The 17539-nt window shown below is 43.3% G+C and overlaps 1 protein-coding gene across 5 annotated transcripts in view; it reads right to left on the reverse strand.

Moving 5' to 3' along the window:
• The window catches only part of LOC104049499 (alpha-ketoglutarate-dependent dioxygenase alkB homolog 3), a 121635-nt gene that overhangs the window by 100186 nt on the left and 3910 nt on the right, over positions 1-17539 (reverse strand). For 3 of the 5 annotated variants that reach the window (XM_064452305.1, XM_064452301.1, XM_064452309.1), the window contains 4 exons: positions 15312-15359; positions 13608-13711; positions 12306-12394; positions 8255-8464 (listed from right to left, as the gene is read on the reverse strand). In XM_064452305.1, coding sequence (XP_064308375.1) covers positions 8255-8464; positions 12306-12394; positions 13608-13665 — 357 coding nt within the window. In that variant the 5' untranslated portion in view covers positions 13666-13711; positions 15312-15359. Of the gene's footprint in view, positions 1-8254; positions 8465-12305; positions 12395-13607; positions 13712-15311; positions 15360-17539 lie in introns of those variants that run through there. The other 2 variants (XM_064452304.1, XM_064452308.1) reach the window with 2 other exon arrangements.

Here is a 17539-nt window from a genome sequence, read left to right on the forward strand (position 1 = left end):
AGAAACCGGATCACTTCACTGTAGACTTTGAACTACCAAGTAGGTATCCAAAAAACCCTAGAAACCATTCAAAGCAAAGGCAAAATATCAGCTACAACTACACAACTGGTCCAAATAAACAGAAAAGGCAGCATTTAGAAGAAAGAATGCTTAAAAAGAAAAACTCCAGTGGGTAAAGTAGAACAGCTTCTGGCTTGATGTTACTTTCCATGAAAAGTCTCCTTAATTCCAGTGGGGAATTTGCTCCCAAAATGTATTTGTAGCTCTTTTTTTTTTCCCCTCACACACACTGGGCTGAAATCTGAGTAGGACTTATTTCTACTTATTCATAAGGGATGCTTGTTGATGCAGATTCACATAGACTATGCATGCCTCTATACTCCTTTACCACATATTATATGATGAACACTTACTCATCCAGTACAGTACTCACCAAAAAGAAAAACAGAGGACTGAACCCTTCCCTCCCCTCACACTAGAACAAGTTTCAGGAAAAAAATACCATTTGCACCTAAATCACTTTTTTTTTTTTCCATTTTTTTGCCGAGGAAAAATGCAGAGAAAGGATAAAAAGATTTCCTTTTGTGACAGTTTCAGAATAGCCTATATAAATGCCATCAAATTCTTACCAGAAAAATCTCAAAATTCACACAAACATGCACAAAAAACCCCCAGCCCACCAACTTTACTGGTCATCTTTGCAGTTGGAGAAATAGGATTTTATTCTATAATGAGTTCATCCACATTTCAAGATAGAAAATGGAAAATATTTGTACAGACACCAACATAAACTGAATCCTCTGAAGGCTCTGATCTAGTATTCTTCACTAGCACTGCAAGATGTTACATGACTTTTGGTACATACTGTTTTGTACCTAGTACATAATCACACACAGACAACCGCTTCAGCTTTTTTTTTCCAGTACCATTTATCCACAGCAAGCTTCTACCATTGTATTTCTCATCTTGTGCTTTCATTAGATCTTTCATCCTGGAATACTTTAAAAGCACTTAGAAGAACAGAGGGAAATGAAGGTCTTTGAAACTCTAGAACCTGAAATACTAGAATGTTGGCCCTCAGAGGTTTAAATTGGGGAGAAAAAGAATTTACTTTCTCTTTCCCTCCTCAGTGAAGACTAAGTCTAGAAAACCCAACGTACTGATACTTGCAGATTACAAACCAGGAAGAGCCTGAATGCCTGTGATGACTGTTAGTCTGAATCCCTTTTCACTCAACTACATTCCTCTTCCTGTAACTTGCTTTTGAACAAAGTAACAGTCAAACTTCAAATATCTACAATCAACTTTAAATTTCTCGTAATGAAAGAGAGAATGCTACGTTACAATAGAGTATGAAAATTACTTCTTTGGTGGTAGAGTCTGAAAGGTGGTAATTTCCATCAGAGCTTCTTGTAACTCTCACTTGGCAAAGCATCTAGTGTCACAGGATCTCTCAGAAAATTGCAGGCTTTGGGAATGTGTAAAGAATACGTAACGTGTGCCATATAATTATTAAGTACAAGTCTCCTTAGGCACAGGATGCAGTTAATAGCAACTTACTCAAAGATCACTCTGCACATGGGGATCATACCTCAGAAACAGGTATGTCACACTTGCAAAATGAATACACTTCATAGGTGACAAGAGTCAGCTAGTCAGAAATACCAGGTCAGAGGCACTGAAGAAAAAAAAAAAAAAATGAGGAGAGCTTGAAGGATACACCTACAGAAAATCATCCATTTCAGGAAGAAAAAGGAAGAAGTCATGCAGTACAAATCAAAGAAGGCAGCCAATTATGAACGGCGCAGACTGAATTTCTCCCTTTGCTCAAAGTGCATGTTTTTTCAGAAAATAGGAAACAGAACAAAAAGACATGTTGTTCAAAAACTGGGTTTGATTTTTAAGAGGGAAACTGCAAAGTTTATACTGAAATCTAAGTGGCTTTGATTCTGATCCATCGAAGGGTAACACACGCACTTCTAGAAATTAATCCAAGCACCATTTACAGTTTTCCAGAGGAATGAACTTTCCAGCTGACGTTTTGTCATCATCACAGCGTCAAAGACACTTACTCATGCTATGCCCACTGATATAATGCACTGGTATGTGATCTCATGCTCATGGACCAGGATTAAATTCACTTCAGATAACAAAGACTCTACAAACTAGAAAACTGGTGAAAAATAGAAATTATTTATTTGTTTTCTGGTACAAATTCTGACCTTTGCTGTTCACAACTAGGTGACCCAAGGTGACTCTTGATGGGCAGACTTCAGTACGTCAGCAGATAGCTTTCTAATAGGCTGATAATATTCACCTTTACTTTCTGCATTACTTATTCAGAATAAATAGCAACATAAGCAGACAGCAAACTTCTTATCAAAGTTCTCAAAGATATCTAAAGCAGGATACTCTAAAATGAGGCCTGATTTCTCAACACAGGAATGTGTGATTCCTTTACTTGGATAAATATGAATTGCAAAATTTAAGTTTTAAGTTGGCTTGTAAACACAGCATCCCCAAGCAACAGCATCTTATCTAGAAAGAGTATTCACTACTGAATCACCAACTAATACCTGAAAGGATGTTCTACACATGCCTCCTCATCAAAGTAAAGATCTTTGTTTAATCTGAAAGTATGACGCAAAAGTTTGGTATTTTATGAAAAAGAAATGAGCTTCTTCCCTCTGTTCACTGTTCCTCAATCTGAACATACACAAGCCAAAACGCAAACTTTATTAAGAGGATTTTTATTTACAAGAGGAGTCCAAGGTACTTTTTATTCCACGTACACTATGAATCACACAATGTTTGCCTGAGTTTAAGAAAATCGTATCAACCTTTTGGTTCATTTACGTCTCCTTCCGTCATCACTGATTTCATTTTAAGTAACAGGAAAGGCCCTTATTTGGGCAGAAGAGCACCCAGGTCACAATTCCACCTGTTATGGTTTAGCCGGCAACTCAGCCCCACACAGTCGCTCACTCACTCGCCCACCGGTGGGATGGGGGAGAGAATCAGAAGAGTAACGCTTGTGGGTTGAGATAAGAACACTTTAATAATTAAAATAAAATAAATAAAAATAAACAACAACAAAAATGCAATGGAAAGGAAAACAATGAGAGGCGCGAAACCCTGGGGGAAGGGGGGTAGGTGGGGAGCGGGATGAACCACTGAAACAAACCTCCCACGACGCAGCCGCTCACCACCCGCTGACCCGACACCGCCCCTCCCCGAGCTGCAACTGCCCCCATTAATATACTGGTCATGGTGTCACATGGTATGGAATGAACCTGCCATTGGCCAGTTGGGGTCAGCTGCCCCGGCTGTGGCCCCGCCCCTCCCAGCCTCCTGCCGACGCGGCAGAGCGCAGGAAGCTGAAAAGGTCCCTGACCACCACAGGCACCACAGTGAAGAGAATTCACCCCTTCTCAGCCAAAACCAGCACATTCTCCACACCTTATTCCATACCATTTACGCCACACCCAGGTCCCGTACGATCCAATACAACCTCACCAACCACCACCCCTCTCCTTCCCATCCTTTAACATAATGCACAGGCATCATTCCCTTAGTCTATGGACCTTCCCTGTAAAATGTCCATAAAAATGTCCATTGAGTTCACCCGGCCCATGACTCTGGGCTCCACCTGTCGTATCAGTCTTTCAGGGTGGGAGAGATGGTGTGTGTGGCGTTGGGTTGCTGCATACCGAGTCAGTCATTGTTCCGTCACTGCTGCACTTTGCTTGTTTCATCAATACTGTTGAGCAGGGCTCAGTATGTATGGGCCAGGCCCCAACATCCACATGATGTACCTTTACAGCCAGGTTCTCTACCCGGGCAGCAATATCTTGCCACAGTGTGGCAGCCCAGATGGGTTTGCCTCTGCGCTGCCAGTTGCTTTGCTTCCACTGCTGCAGCCAGCCCCACAGGGCATTTGCCACCATCCAGGAGTCAGTATAGAGATAGAGCACTGGCCACTTTTCCCATTCAGCAATGTCTAAGGTCAGCTGGACGGCTTTTACCTCTGCAAACTGGCTCGATTCACCTTCTCCTTCAGCAGTTTCTGCTACTTGTCGTGTAGGACTCCATACAGCAGCCTTCCATCTCCGGTGCTTTCCCACAAGGCGACAGGACCCATCAGTGAACAGGGCATACTGCTTTTCATCTTCTGGCAGTTTGTTATACAGTGGGGCTTCTTCAGCACGTGTCACCTCCTCCTCTGGTAATATTCCAAAATCTTTGCCTTCTGGCCAGTCCATGATCACCTCCAAGATTCCTTGGTGACTGGGGTATCCTTTTCGAGCCCACTGGGTGATCAGTGCAACCCATTTACTCCATGTAGCATCAGTCGCATGGTGTGTAGAGAGGACCCTCCCTTTGAACTGGCAGTCGGGGTGCCAGGAGCAACTGTGCTTCAGTACCAACCACTTCTGAAGCAGCTCAAACCCCTTCGTATGCTGCCAATATCTCTTTTTCAGCTGGAGTAGAGAGGGCTTTGAACCCTCTGTATGCCCGACTCCAAAACCCTAGGGGTCAACCTCAGGTCTCCCCTGGCACTTTCTGCCAGAGGCTCCAGGAAGGGCCATTCACCCCGGCTGCAGTGTAGAGCACATTTTTTACATCCTGTCCTGCCCGGACTGGCCCAAGGGCTGCTGCATGAACTATTTCCTGTTTAGTTTGTTCAAAGGCTTGTCGTTGCTCAGGGCCCCATTTGAAATCATAATTCTTCCGGGTCACTTGATAGAGAGGGCTTACGATCAGGCTGTAATTTGGAATATGCATTCTCCAAAAACCCACAACGCCCAAGAAAGCTTGTGTTTCCTTTTTGCTAGTTGGTGGAGACATGGCTGCTATTTTGGTGATCACATCCATTGGGATCTGATGACGTCCACCTTGCTGTTTGATTCCTAAGAACTGAATCTCTTGTGCGGTTCCCTTCACCTTACTTTGTTTTATGGCAAAACCAGCTTTCAGAAGGATTTGGACTATTTTCCCTCCTTTCTCAAAAACTTCTTCCGCTGTGTTGCCCCACACAATGATGTCATCAATGTACTGAAGGTGTTCTGGAGCTTCCCCCTGTTCCAGTACAGTCTGAATCAGTCCATGGCAAATGGTAGGACTGTGTTTCCACCCCTGGGGCAGTCAGTTCCAGGTGTACTGGACGCCCCGCCAAGTGCAAGCAAACTGTGGCCTGCACTCTGCTGCCAGGGTGATTGAGAAGAATGCATTAGCAATATCAGTGGTGGCATACCACTTGGCTGCCTTTGACTTCAGTTCGTACTGAAGTTCTAGCATGTCTGGCACAGCAGCACTCAATGGTGGAGTGACTTCATTCAGGCCATGATAGTCTACTGTTAGCCTCCACACTCCATTAGAGTTGTGCACTGGCCATATGGGACTGTTGAAGGGTGAGTGGGTCTTACTGATGACTCCTTGGCTCCTCAGTTGGTAAATGAGCTCATGGATGGGGATCAGAGAGTCTCTGTTGGTGCGATATTGCCGCCGGTGCACTGCTGTGGTGGAGATCGGCACCTATTGTTCTTTGACCTTCAGCAGCCCCACAACAGAAGGGTCCTTCGAGAGGCCAGGCAAGGTAGACAGCTGTTTCATTTCCTCTGTCTCCAAGGCAGCTACTCCAAAAGCCCACTTGTACCGTTTTTGGGTCCTTGAAATACCCTCTCCTGAGGTAGTCTATGCCAGGGATGCACAGAGCCTCTGGGCCAGTCACAATGGGGTGCTTTTGCCACTCATTGCCAGTTAGGCTCACTTCGGCCTCCAATACAGTTAGCTCTTGGGATCCCCCTGTCACTCCAGCAATGCTGATGGGTTCTGCCCCTATATAGTTTGATGGCATTAAGGTGCACTGTGCACCGGTGTCCACTAAAGCTTTATACTCCTGTGGGTCGGACATGCCAGGCCATCAGATCCACACAGTCCAGTAAACCTGGTTATCCCTTTCCTCCACCTGGCTGGAGGCAGGGGCTCTCTAGTCTTGATCATGGCATTCACAACTCACTTCCTGTAGATGGGAATCAAGAGTCTCTCTATTAAGCTCAGAAATAAAATCAGCACTTCTCCTCTGTCTGGGGACCTGCTCACTGGAAACTGGAGCAGCGGCTTTCCTGGAAGAACCTCCCTGAGTGATTGTTCTTCCTTGCAGTTCACGTACCCGTGCCTCCAGGGTTGAGGTAGGCTTGCCATCCCACCTATCATGTCCTCTCCGTGGTCACACAGGTAGTACCATAGGGTGGGGTGTGGCATGTATCCTCTCCTTTGAGCAAGAGGATGCTTATTCCTAACAGCTGACACACTACTCTGTAGAGGTGGGGAGCAGGACATGTCTTTGAGTTGCTGGAGCTCTCGGGATAGTTTCTCCACAGCAGAGTCGAGTGAGGAAGAGATATCTGCTTCGTAATCCTGGAGTCTATCAATCACGTCTGCCACTGTTGGTGCCTCGTCATCTTTCCAGGACATTACTGTCAATGAGGTTGCATATGAGGATGGTGCGCTCCGTACAAACTTCCGCCACATGGGTCGTGTGCACTTGGCTTCATCTGGATCTTTGGATGACCATTGATCATCCAGGTCACCATAAATCACCTCAAGCACAGCTAATTCCCTTAGATACTGGGTGCCTTTCTCCATAGTTATCCATTTTCCTAGGCAATATGTATCATCTTCTTTAAAGGGATACCTTTCCTTCACTCCGGACAGGAGTTGCCTCCAGAGGCTGAGGGCTTGTGTTCTTTTTCCAATTGCTTTGTCAATGCCCCCTTCCCCAGAAAGGGAACCCAGCTGTTTGGCTTCTTTTCCCTCTAATTCCAGGCTACTGGTCCCATTATCCCAACATCGGAGCAGCCAGGTGACAATGTGTTCACCTGAATGACAGCTGAAATCTTTTTGCATATCTCACAACTCACTCAAGGACAGGGATCGGGTGCTCTCTGTTTCATTTATGACTTCTTCCTCCTCTCCTCGTGACGGCCCTGCTTCTTCATCGTCCCGTTCTAAACGAGTTGACGTGCGCTTCCAGTATTTTGTCTTGTGTATGGAGGCGACTGATACTGGCACGTGTTGATTCTCTGAGTCAGCTCCAGTACTTGTCCTGGGGGTTTGAGTGGCCACAGCGCCTGTCACTTTGCCTTTCAATCCAGAGACCTTCTCTTCCCCTTGGGAGCACCAAATACTGTTGAGCAGGGCTTGGTACACATGGGCCAGGCCCCAGCACGTTGCAGTGATCTGTGTCTCTCTGGAGTGCCCAGCATAACAACATACTTTCTCCAAATATTCTACTAGTTTTTCAGGATTCTGCACTTGTTCAGGGGTAAAACTCCAAAACACTGGGGGTGCCCACTGCCCTAGGTATTTGCCCATGCTATCCCACATGCCCTGCCACTCGTAACTATCAAGCCTTGGGGCAGATTTCTGGGTGATATTCTTAAGTTGCTTAGTCAAAACCAAAACAACATGCCCAAAAACTAACAATAAGTATACCTTAACCACCCATCATAGAATAAAGTTGCAAAGATACCATTCTGTATTTCCTCCATATAAAATCTCTCCAAGGAGGAGGTATAATTGCTGATCGCCTCAACAAGGTGGTATCCAAAGTACAGTACAGTACAGGGTTGAGATAAAAACAGTTTAATAATTAAAATAAAATAAACAACAACAAAAATGCAATGGAAAGGAAAACAACGAGAGGCCCAAAACCTGGGGGGGGAGAGGAGGGGGATGAACCACTGAAGCAAACTGCCCGCGACGCAGCTGCTCACCGCCCTCCAGCCCAACACCGCCCCTCCTCGAGCCGCAACTGCCCCCATTAATATACTGGTCATGGTGTCACATGGTATGGAATGAACATCCTATTGGCCAGTCGGGGTCAGCTGCCCCGGCTGTGGCCCCGCCCCTCCCAGCCTCCCGCCGACATGACAGAGCGCAGGAAGCTGAAAAGGTCCCCGACCACCACTGGCACCACAGTGAAGAGAATTCACTCCTCCTCAGCCAAAACCAGCACACACCACACCACTACACTGCTGCACATTATTATAGTGGTCCTATTCCCATACTTAGCATGTCACATACCGTCCAACAGGTTTCTTGATCCCTACCCTTATCCCACAAAACTTTACAAGTTGTGCTTTCATCAACTACTGTTAAACGCTTTTAGGAGTTAGGTTCTCTAAACAGAGGGAAAATCCTAAATATATTAGTAACTCTAAGACTCTCTTAAAGCGATATGAACACTCACAGGGGAGGGTTTCTTCCTCATCTCAAAGGTCCGGGTAGCACCAAAGCTGAGCGAGGCAATGACAGGATTTTTTCCCAGTGATGGTTCATCGTCGCTGTGCCAGTCTACGCTATCCTTCTCATTTCGGTAGAGGTTGCAGAGAAGAGAGTTGAAGGTATAGCCAGTGAACTCTTCAACATGCTCCTTTAGCATGGTCAGCAGAGGATGCCACTGTTATCAGCACAGCAGTAGGGTAAATACAATGAAAGCAGGCCAGCAGCAGACAACATCAAGAAACAAGGGGAAAACTACTAAGAAATAAAACATACTACACTTCAATCACAAGAAACTTGAAATCAAACAAATGCCTCTGAAAAATTCTGATTGTATTTTTAGTAAAGCTGAGGAATGGGCTTTCTGTGAATTATGCATATGTTACCTATCACTCAATACCAAATAATCGCTTACAACTATGAAGTCAGTCTACTACTCATACTAATGTAGCCAGCCACACCAATTAACTGAAAGGTGAGACAGTAGACAAAGTACAATCTGCTTGGACTGACCATGGATAAACTTTGCGAGTACTTAACTGAGACAAAAAGTGTGCAACTTCTCCCATGCATACCCATTTTTTTAACCTCCTGGCCAAGTTAGAGGAGTTTAAGACAGGGCTCTGATAACATTTGAGTTACTTGGCCATTGCTGGTAGGCATATGGTATTCTGAAAGTGGCAATCGGTGACTAAATGACATACTCTCAATTGCCTGCAGCTGTTGACAAAGAACAAGAGCCAACAGTTGGTGTAACACTGTCACAGCATGGCTCACTGTCCCTACTCAGTACAGCTTGCTGAGGCCAACTCATCACCTCTTGGGGTTTTGACTTTAACATAGTAATTTTTCAGTGGTTCGCAAAAGCAGCATCACAGGCCCTGAATTTCATCCTTCCCTTTACTAACATCTTGCTGTGCCCATAGCCCACTGCAGCTCTGCACATTCCATTACAACTCAGTCCAGTGAATCATTATTTAATGTTATAAACTTACATCATGACTTTCATCTGCCATAGTGCTTTTAAGTACTACATACGTTTAAAAAAAAAAAAAGCCAAAGCAATGCAGGCCAGAATTTTTGCCCATTATATTAGCAGAAACACCGATCAAGAAAGGATAAAGGACTGATTCCAAACCTTCCAGTGCATCACTGGCAGAAGGAGGAACAGACAGCAGGAATTAGTTCCTAATATCCACCTCTAATAATCAAGTCTGCACCACCTTCTTTTAATGCCTACCCATGTTTAAGGGCTTTTTAACCTATTGGCTACACTGCAGGAACATCAATATACTATCTGGGATGATGCCCTGCAGAGAAGGACCTGGGGGTGTTGACAGCTGGCTGAACATGAGCCAGCCCAGGTGGCCAAGAGGGCCAACAGCATCCCGGCTTGTATCAGGAATGCTTGTATCTGCGGCCAGCAGAGGTAGGGAAGTGATCGTGCCCCTGGTGAGGCCACACCTTTAATACTGTGTTCAGTTTTGGGCCCCTCACTACAAGAAGGACATTGAGGTGCTGGAGTGTGTCTAGAGAAGGGCAACGAAGGTGGTGAAGGGTCTGGAGAACAAGTCTTATGAGGAGAGGTTGAGAGAACTGGGGTTGTTTAGCCTGGAGAAGGGCAGACTGAGGGAGACCTTATCGCTCTCTACAACTACCTGAAAGGAGGTTGTAGTGAGGTGAGTGTTGGTCTCTTCTCCCAAGTAATGAGGGACAGGACAAGAGGAAATGGCCTCAAGATGCATCAGGGGAGGTTTAGATTGGATACTAGGAAAAATTTCTTCACTGAAAGAGTGTTCAGGCACTGGAACAGGCTGCCCAGAGAGGTGGTGGAGTCGCCATCCCTGGAGGTGTTCAAAAAACATGTAGACATGGCACTTTGGCATATGGTTTAGGAGGCATGGGGTGTGTTGGGTTGACAGTTGGACTTGATGATTCTAGAGGTCTTTTTCAACCTTTATGATTCTATGATCTTTCCCTATTAAGGGTATTTCTAGCTAAGTCACCCCTTCAATGACTAAGCATCATGTGACTAATTAATTATACATAAACATAGCTTGCAGCTATTGGACGTGTAGGGAAATTAGTAACACCACCCCAAAAAAGCTATAGCTTGTAATTGGGCTGCCTGAACGTGCAGTATGTGCAGGACACACAATACAGTGACAGAAAAGTCCAACAAGAATTACTGAAAGCACTTTTCAGTGACCAATTAAGAATAGATTCCTTCGGTATTTATTACTAAAAATGTTACCGCATGGTGAATTTTACAATTCAGTAGAAACGCCACTACAAACTTGCAGCAGTGGAAGTAAGTTTGTTGGAACATCACTGTGTCACCAACTACATCACTGCTTACAAAGAAACATTTTTCTAATACCAAAATTCATTTAGGCACAAGCACTGGATTATACCTAGCAATGCCGCAATCGCACCCAGTCTTACCAAACGAAAAATTAAGGGCAAAAACCTAATTATTCCTACAGCTGAAGTGTTCAAGGCAGGTAATTGGTTTTGGCACTAATCTGTGCACTAAATTTATTTTTACTCAGGATATTTTTGTAATATAAATCCTGTTCTACAGGTAAGGACTGTGTTCTTTACACCATCCACTGCTTCTTCTAGGCTGCAGGAACTCCCAACTACAAAGCTGAGTGAAATGGCACTGAGTGTCTGTGTGCAGTCTACCCACATATCTGCCTTTGGGCAGTTGCCAGCCAGTGGCAGGGATGGGTCTCAGCTAGGCAAGTTTGCCAGGGCATCTCACTTTCTGCTAGAGTTTCCTTCTCTCAGTAAAAAGGAAAATTATTCAGGGATAAAAGACTGGATCAGCATGCCTGACTCATTTAGGTCTTGTACCTCTTGGATGAGAAAAACAAACCAGTGGCCCAATAAGCGCTAACTCTGAACTTTATGCAAACTGAACTGAAGCAGTCAATTCAGAGTATAGAGGCTCTATCCAACCTCTGAGCATCAATGGCTTCCACAACAGGCAATTCTGGACTGGATTTAAATCATTAGTGTAAAACAGAACAGTGCTTTAGGGGCACTTCCAACCCCTAAAGCCATTCAGCTTCTAGAAAAGTCTATTTAAAGTAATATTGCATGAATGAGTGAAAAAAAGCACCTATTTTTCCATGACAAATTGCACAGGTTATGGAATTTTTGAACTATCTTATTTCTGAGACTACAAACTCTTCACATCTTGTTAAGTAACACCTTCCCACTTTTCCCAAACTTTTACTACGAGGTACCCCATTTTGGCAGCAGTTCTGGGTCTTAGTACGCTTCTCTCATGCTATCCAGCCTTCAACAGTCACAGTTTATGGTTCAGAACATTGCAGCCAACTGCCATGGAAATTTCAAACAAAGCAATACCAAGAGACAGGCCAATGGGACAACAGGCTGGAAGCCAGAGAGAGAGCGTGAACATGAACAAAATGTCAACGAGTCACTCAGAAGATTTTTAACCCTTCCAAAATAGCATGGGAAATTGCATCATACAATCTGGAGTTGCTGAGCAGGCAGGTTGTGTGTGTGAATTTCATAGAACTCACACAGGAATCAACAATACGCCTAAATTCTCATTTAAGCGGTATTGAATCTAAGTGTTTCTGAAAGTAACTGTTTCAGCAATTGGTATTACTATATCTTTACAACAAAAAAACTCAGTATGATTGTGTACACTATAGTCTCCAATACAAAGACACGTATAGTAAGGCACACAGAACAATTCAGAGATTTGTCCAAAGCTACAGTGACCTAAGGCAGAACGTTAAACTCTGGAGTTTCCTTTTGCCAGTATTTAGTAACTAAATCATGCTCCTCTCAGCCAATCCACTCATAATATTTGTTTTATGAAGTTGTCCACATTCCACTAGAATCTGTTGCTAATCACAAATGAAATGCTGATAGACACACTAGATGAAAATAGAGGATAGAGGGAATTTTTGTGTCTCAATCTCTGCAAAGGATTCTTTGTAGATGACAATAGAAGAACACTATAAACATATACCTACATTTGGGTTTGGCTGCATTGTTATCCTGGAGTATGTGTAAGGAAGTTCCCCATACCAGGAGGTCAGCCTTGGTTCCTCAAAAGATACTTCTGAAAAAAAACCATGAAGACTTCCTCAGCTGCCTTATCAAAGGGCTTGAAAATGGAAAGATGATGCAACTCTGCCAAGACACTTGATCAAAAAGGAACTGTCCACTCACCTAAAGTTAAAATGCAGCTGCTTAAAATCCTCAGCCCTACATAAAGAACTCAAGTGGAAGAATGAGATTATTCAAAAGCAGGCCTGTCTCTGCAAGAGGAATTACCTTGCCAAAATCTTGTAAACACACCATTTTCTTACCCTTATGCCAGATAGGGCAGGGACTGGACAAGTTAAAGATAGCAAAATGAAACTGAACTTTATTTATAATTCTGGCTTGTTTTATGTTCTCCTGGTTCCAGTGCCCGATACAGTGGCATAAGGTGCAAGATGTATCCACTGGAAAGGATGAAGACGAAAGGACTGCAGCATCAGTGGGACTTTACAGAAGCAGAATGTAGCAAGGCTGGACAAGTAATATTTTGTCAAATATGTGCCTTGTGCTGTAATACAAAAATCAAGTTAAAAGTACTTTCAACTTCTGAAAAGACTATCTTGGTAGCTATTTCTCATGCTTGACCAGTTACATTCTCCATTAAACTGTGCCTTTATTGCAAGCCAATAAACACAGATGTTGAAGACATTTTCCAGCCCTGTCCAGTAACTACTCCAATATATTATCTTATATCCGTTCCTGACTGAAGAGAAATTTAGCTATAACAGGTGCCCCTTAGTGAACAAACCCAGAATAGCAGTCTCCTCACTTACTGCATGCCGGAACTAAAATGCAAAGACAAGGGAAAAGAGACATGCTCTGCTGGGATTTTAAGTGAGAGAGGCAAAAAATATTCCCAGTGACAGAAACCTCAAAGAACACAGTTTTTGCAGCATCACTGGGAAACAGTATGAAGGGATGGAGCACAGACTTAATCTAAAAAAAAAAAAAAAAAAAATTGGGAAAAAGAACTGGAGATGACAGAGGATGCAGTAAAAATCCAAGATTTTTAAAACAGGACTTCTAATTTGGAAAGATCTCATTAAATTGGCAATAAGAACATGGTCACAGAGACTAAAAATAAGCAGCAGTACTCTTCAAATCTGCATGGAAAACCTGGAAGGAAATACGTGAAGGAGTAGCAATATGTAAGATTAAAATCAATGCATGGATGTTGGTACAGATGTGTCCTGGGAATGACCTGAAAAGTTGGTCTACACATGCCTTACCCTGTCTGATGTGAGTTCTCTGACCCCAAGGTATGTCTTGGAGGAGTTGTTGAAACATCCAGTCTGCTTGTTCTGAGCCAATAAAGCCAGGAATCAAATGAATCCTAAGGAAGAAAAAAAGAAAAAACCTGAAGGAATATACACTTCTATACATGCTTTGATAAAATATTCTCATTTCCACGATTCCCAAAGGAGAGAAGAATGGCTGTAATGCATCAGACCAAAAGTCAAAGCCCAGCATCCTATTTCTGACCACAGCCAAAAGCAGGTGTGAAGCAAAGAAGAGAAAAAGTCTGAAAACAGAAGACAGCAGGAGCTCCTGATGAGTCGTCCCCTCACCAAACACATCTAACTGCTTTTTTAAACCTATAAAAACATATAACACCAACAATATTCTGAGTCCTACATTCAGACATATACTGTGTGAAAAATGGCATCCTTCTGCTTGTTATTAACTTCCCATTTGATAAATTAGATAGCCCTGATTATGGTACTACAATCAAAATAAGTAAATAATGGCCCTTTATTCACCATCTCCATGCCACTCAGAATTTGATAGCCCATTATCACTACTGCCATCCTATCCTCTCTTTTCCAAGCACAAGAACCCTAGAGTATTTAACCTCTCCTATTTTTACTTTTTCATACGTACATTTTGTATTTTGACTGTACTAACAGCATCATTCAGAAATTCCAGCCACTGTGGTGGGCTGCAGAGTAGGAATGCTGTTCACAAGAGGTTACTCTCATGAGTATTCAATGCTCCAAAGATATCACAAAAAGAATATATATAGTAAAGGTACTAAGAGAGATGCAAAATCCAATCAGTAACTTTCCAGAAATGCATATATTCCAGCAACATATTATGAAAACAAACTCCAAAAAATGACAGAACAACCCAGCTGGCTGTGTATCTTTTCTCTTTCCAGATGGTCAAAGCTTTTACTTTTCAAATTAGTATAAAACTTTATGTGCAGTTTCAGAAGGAACCAAGATGAAAGCTTTGAAATACGTGCAGAAAAAGTTACTATGTCCTTGGCATTTTTCCACTATTATTAAAATATATCAAATTCAGAAGAAAAGGATTAATGCTGATATGGCAGCTAAGTCAGCAAGGTAAAATAAAATGCATTTTAGTTAGTAGGAATCACAGAACAAGTAGGTTTTGTTCTGAAGTGTCCTGAAGCTGAAATAATTAAGGCATACATGTAAGCAAAAGGGACAACCCTATAGTAACCAAATCTGCCTAACGGTAAATGCTTTTATTAGATTAATTTAAAACAAGTCCCAGTTTACAGCTAGAAGTGTTTGGTAGCTCTTAACCACACAACACAGACATCATGCACCGGCTAGTGTAGGAATGAATACCGATCCAAATTTCAAGCAGCAACTTACTCTGGATCATGAAACAAATGAACATAGCCCCTTACTCTTATTCTGGATAAGAACATTAGATGCAGTAAGCACTAGATGTTAAGAGGTTAATTTTTCTTCTCAGTGCTGCTCAGAACTGCATTAAGTCTCTGCTACCTGATACTCAAAAGTATTTCCAGAAGTACTCTAAACAGAAGATACACAGGAAGGGCAATGTGCACCTGCTAGAGTCAAAACACTCTGCAGAGACTAGACTTCAGAAAGCTGAGAATCGCAGCATTGTTCCGCAACAGCAAATTACAAGTTTCAATAAACATGCAAGTCACTTACCTAGAAATTCCAGTCGGTACTTTGCTGAGCTCATACACACCAGGCTTGCTGAGGATGTAAGAAAGGAAAGAGCCGTCAGATGGACAAACAAGAAGACATTATCTTGCACTGAGCAGCATAGGCTAGAATTGCTGTAAACCTGGACTAGGAAGAGTATTCTTTAAAAAGGAAAGGGAAGCAATAATGTTCTGGCAACAGTTAGAGGTCAGAGTAAGGCAGTGAGGGGCATTGCAGAAGCAAGTGAGTTTGTGCGTACTTCCTGCCTCTTACTCTCATTTCACCAAAGCTGCAATACTTTTAAGGCTCTTGAGATACATAAACAAGGTATGTCACAGGGCATCTAAAGGGAGAAAAACATACAAAATTGCACCCTGATCATTATGTTTGCATTTACAATACAATACAGAGGAACAAGTGCCACTGAAGATGCAAAATCCAGTGTTCAGTCACATGAGCGATACCACCATTCTGCTAAGAGCAAAGCGTTCATCAGCCTGTGTGACATAGTGAAACTGAGTCACAGGTACACGAGCAGTATTTTAACTGTTGTACCTGGTACAGGGGGTAAACAGTTCTTCCCTGTTATGAGTTGCATTGTCATAAAGTATCATTTACTCCTGTACAAACTGCTTCCTTCACCTACTATCTCATTTTCTCCTAAGCCAACTCCAAACTTCATACAGTTCTTTTAGCCTAGAACACTCCAGGAGTTAATTGCTCTCCAGCATTGCTTCTCCCTCAATACAGTTCACCAGCTCATGAGACAATCACATACTGTGTTTTGCACTGTGCTGTGTTTAAGTGAAATAAACAGAAACTTCTGCTCTCTTCCATATCACACATGCAGAGCATAAACCGAACTACATCACCAACAGCACACTGTTGTCATGAGAAGAGCATCCCAATTTTGTTTGCTCTCTATTTTTTATTTGATTTGTAAATAAGTGTAACAAATGAAAGGTCAGTGAACCTTTAGAACACTTTTCACGCACTGAATTTACTGACTACGTAGATACTGTGTTATTACTACTAATCACAAACAACATGCAAAGAACATTTAGCTGTACCATTCATATCGAAGTGGAAAGTTAAAGCATAAGCAAATCTGTTACAATCTGTCAGTGCTTCTGGGAAATTCTGTAAGTATTTCCAGCAATATTTTTCATGACTCTTGACAGAAACACATCTCACAAAGAAGTTCTATGTGATGAAGCCTTACTTCAATCCCTGGGAAAGTTATGGAACAAATCCTCCTGGGAGCCATCACAAGTCAAATGAAGCACGTGACTGGGAAAAGCCAACGTGGCTTCACTAAAGGCAGATTGTGCTTGACAAACCTGGTGGCCTTCTATGACAAAGTGACTTGCCTGGTTGACATGGGGCAGGCAGTGGATACTGTCTACCTGGACTTCTCCAAGACCTTTGATAAGGTCCCCCACAGTCTCCTCCTGGAGAAATTGATGCATTATGGCCTAGACAAATGGTCTGTGCAGTGAGTGGGGAACTGGCTGACAGGCCGCACCCAAAGGGTGGTGGTAAATAGCTCCTTTTCCAAGTGGCAACCTGTCACTAGTGCAGTCCCCCAGGGATCGATATTGGGCCCAGTGTTACTCAATATCTTCGTAAGTGATCTGGATAACGGGATCAAGTATAGCCTGATGAAGTTTGCTGATGACACCAAGTTGAGTGGGGAAGTAGACACTCCAGAAGGGAGAGCTGCAGGGAGATCTGCCTAGGCTGGAAATGTGGGCCAACAAGAACCCTATGACGTTCAACAAGGACAAGTGTAAGGTCATGCACCTGGGAAAACACAGTCCAGGAGTGCAGCACAGACTGGGATCCACCTGGCTGGAGAGCAGCTCTGTCAAAAGGGACCTGGGGGTCCTGGTGGACAGGAAGCTCAACATGAGTGAACAGTGTGCTGCTGCGGCCAAGAAGGCCAACAGGATGCTGGGTTGCATCAAAAAGGGCATCACCAGCAGAGATAAAGAAGTCAGTATCCCACTCTACTCAGCACTTGTCAGGCCACACCTGGAGTACTGTGTACAGTTCTGGTCCCCGCTATACAAAAAGGATGTGGACAGGCTGGAAGGGGTCCAGAGAAGGGCCACCAAAGATGATCAAAGGACTGGGAAGCTGCCATATGAGGATAGGCTGGGAGAACTGGGTTTGTTTAGCCTTGAGAAAAGGAGGCTCAGACAAGATCTCATCACCATGTACCAGTACTT

The sequence above is a fragment of the Phalacrocorax carbo genome, chromosome 5, assembly GCF_963921805.1.
Source record: "Phalacrocorax carbo chromosome 5, bPhaCar2.1, whole genome shotgun sequence".
Lineage (NCBI taxonomy): Eukaryota > Metazoa > Chordata > Aves > Suliformes > Phalacrocoracidae > Phalacrocorax > Phalacrocorax carbo.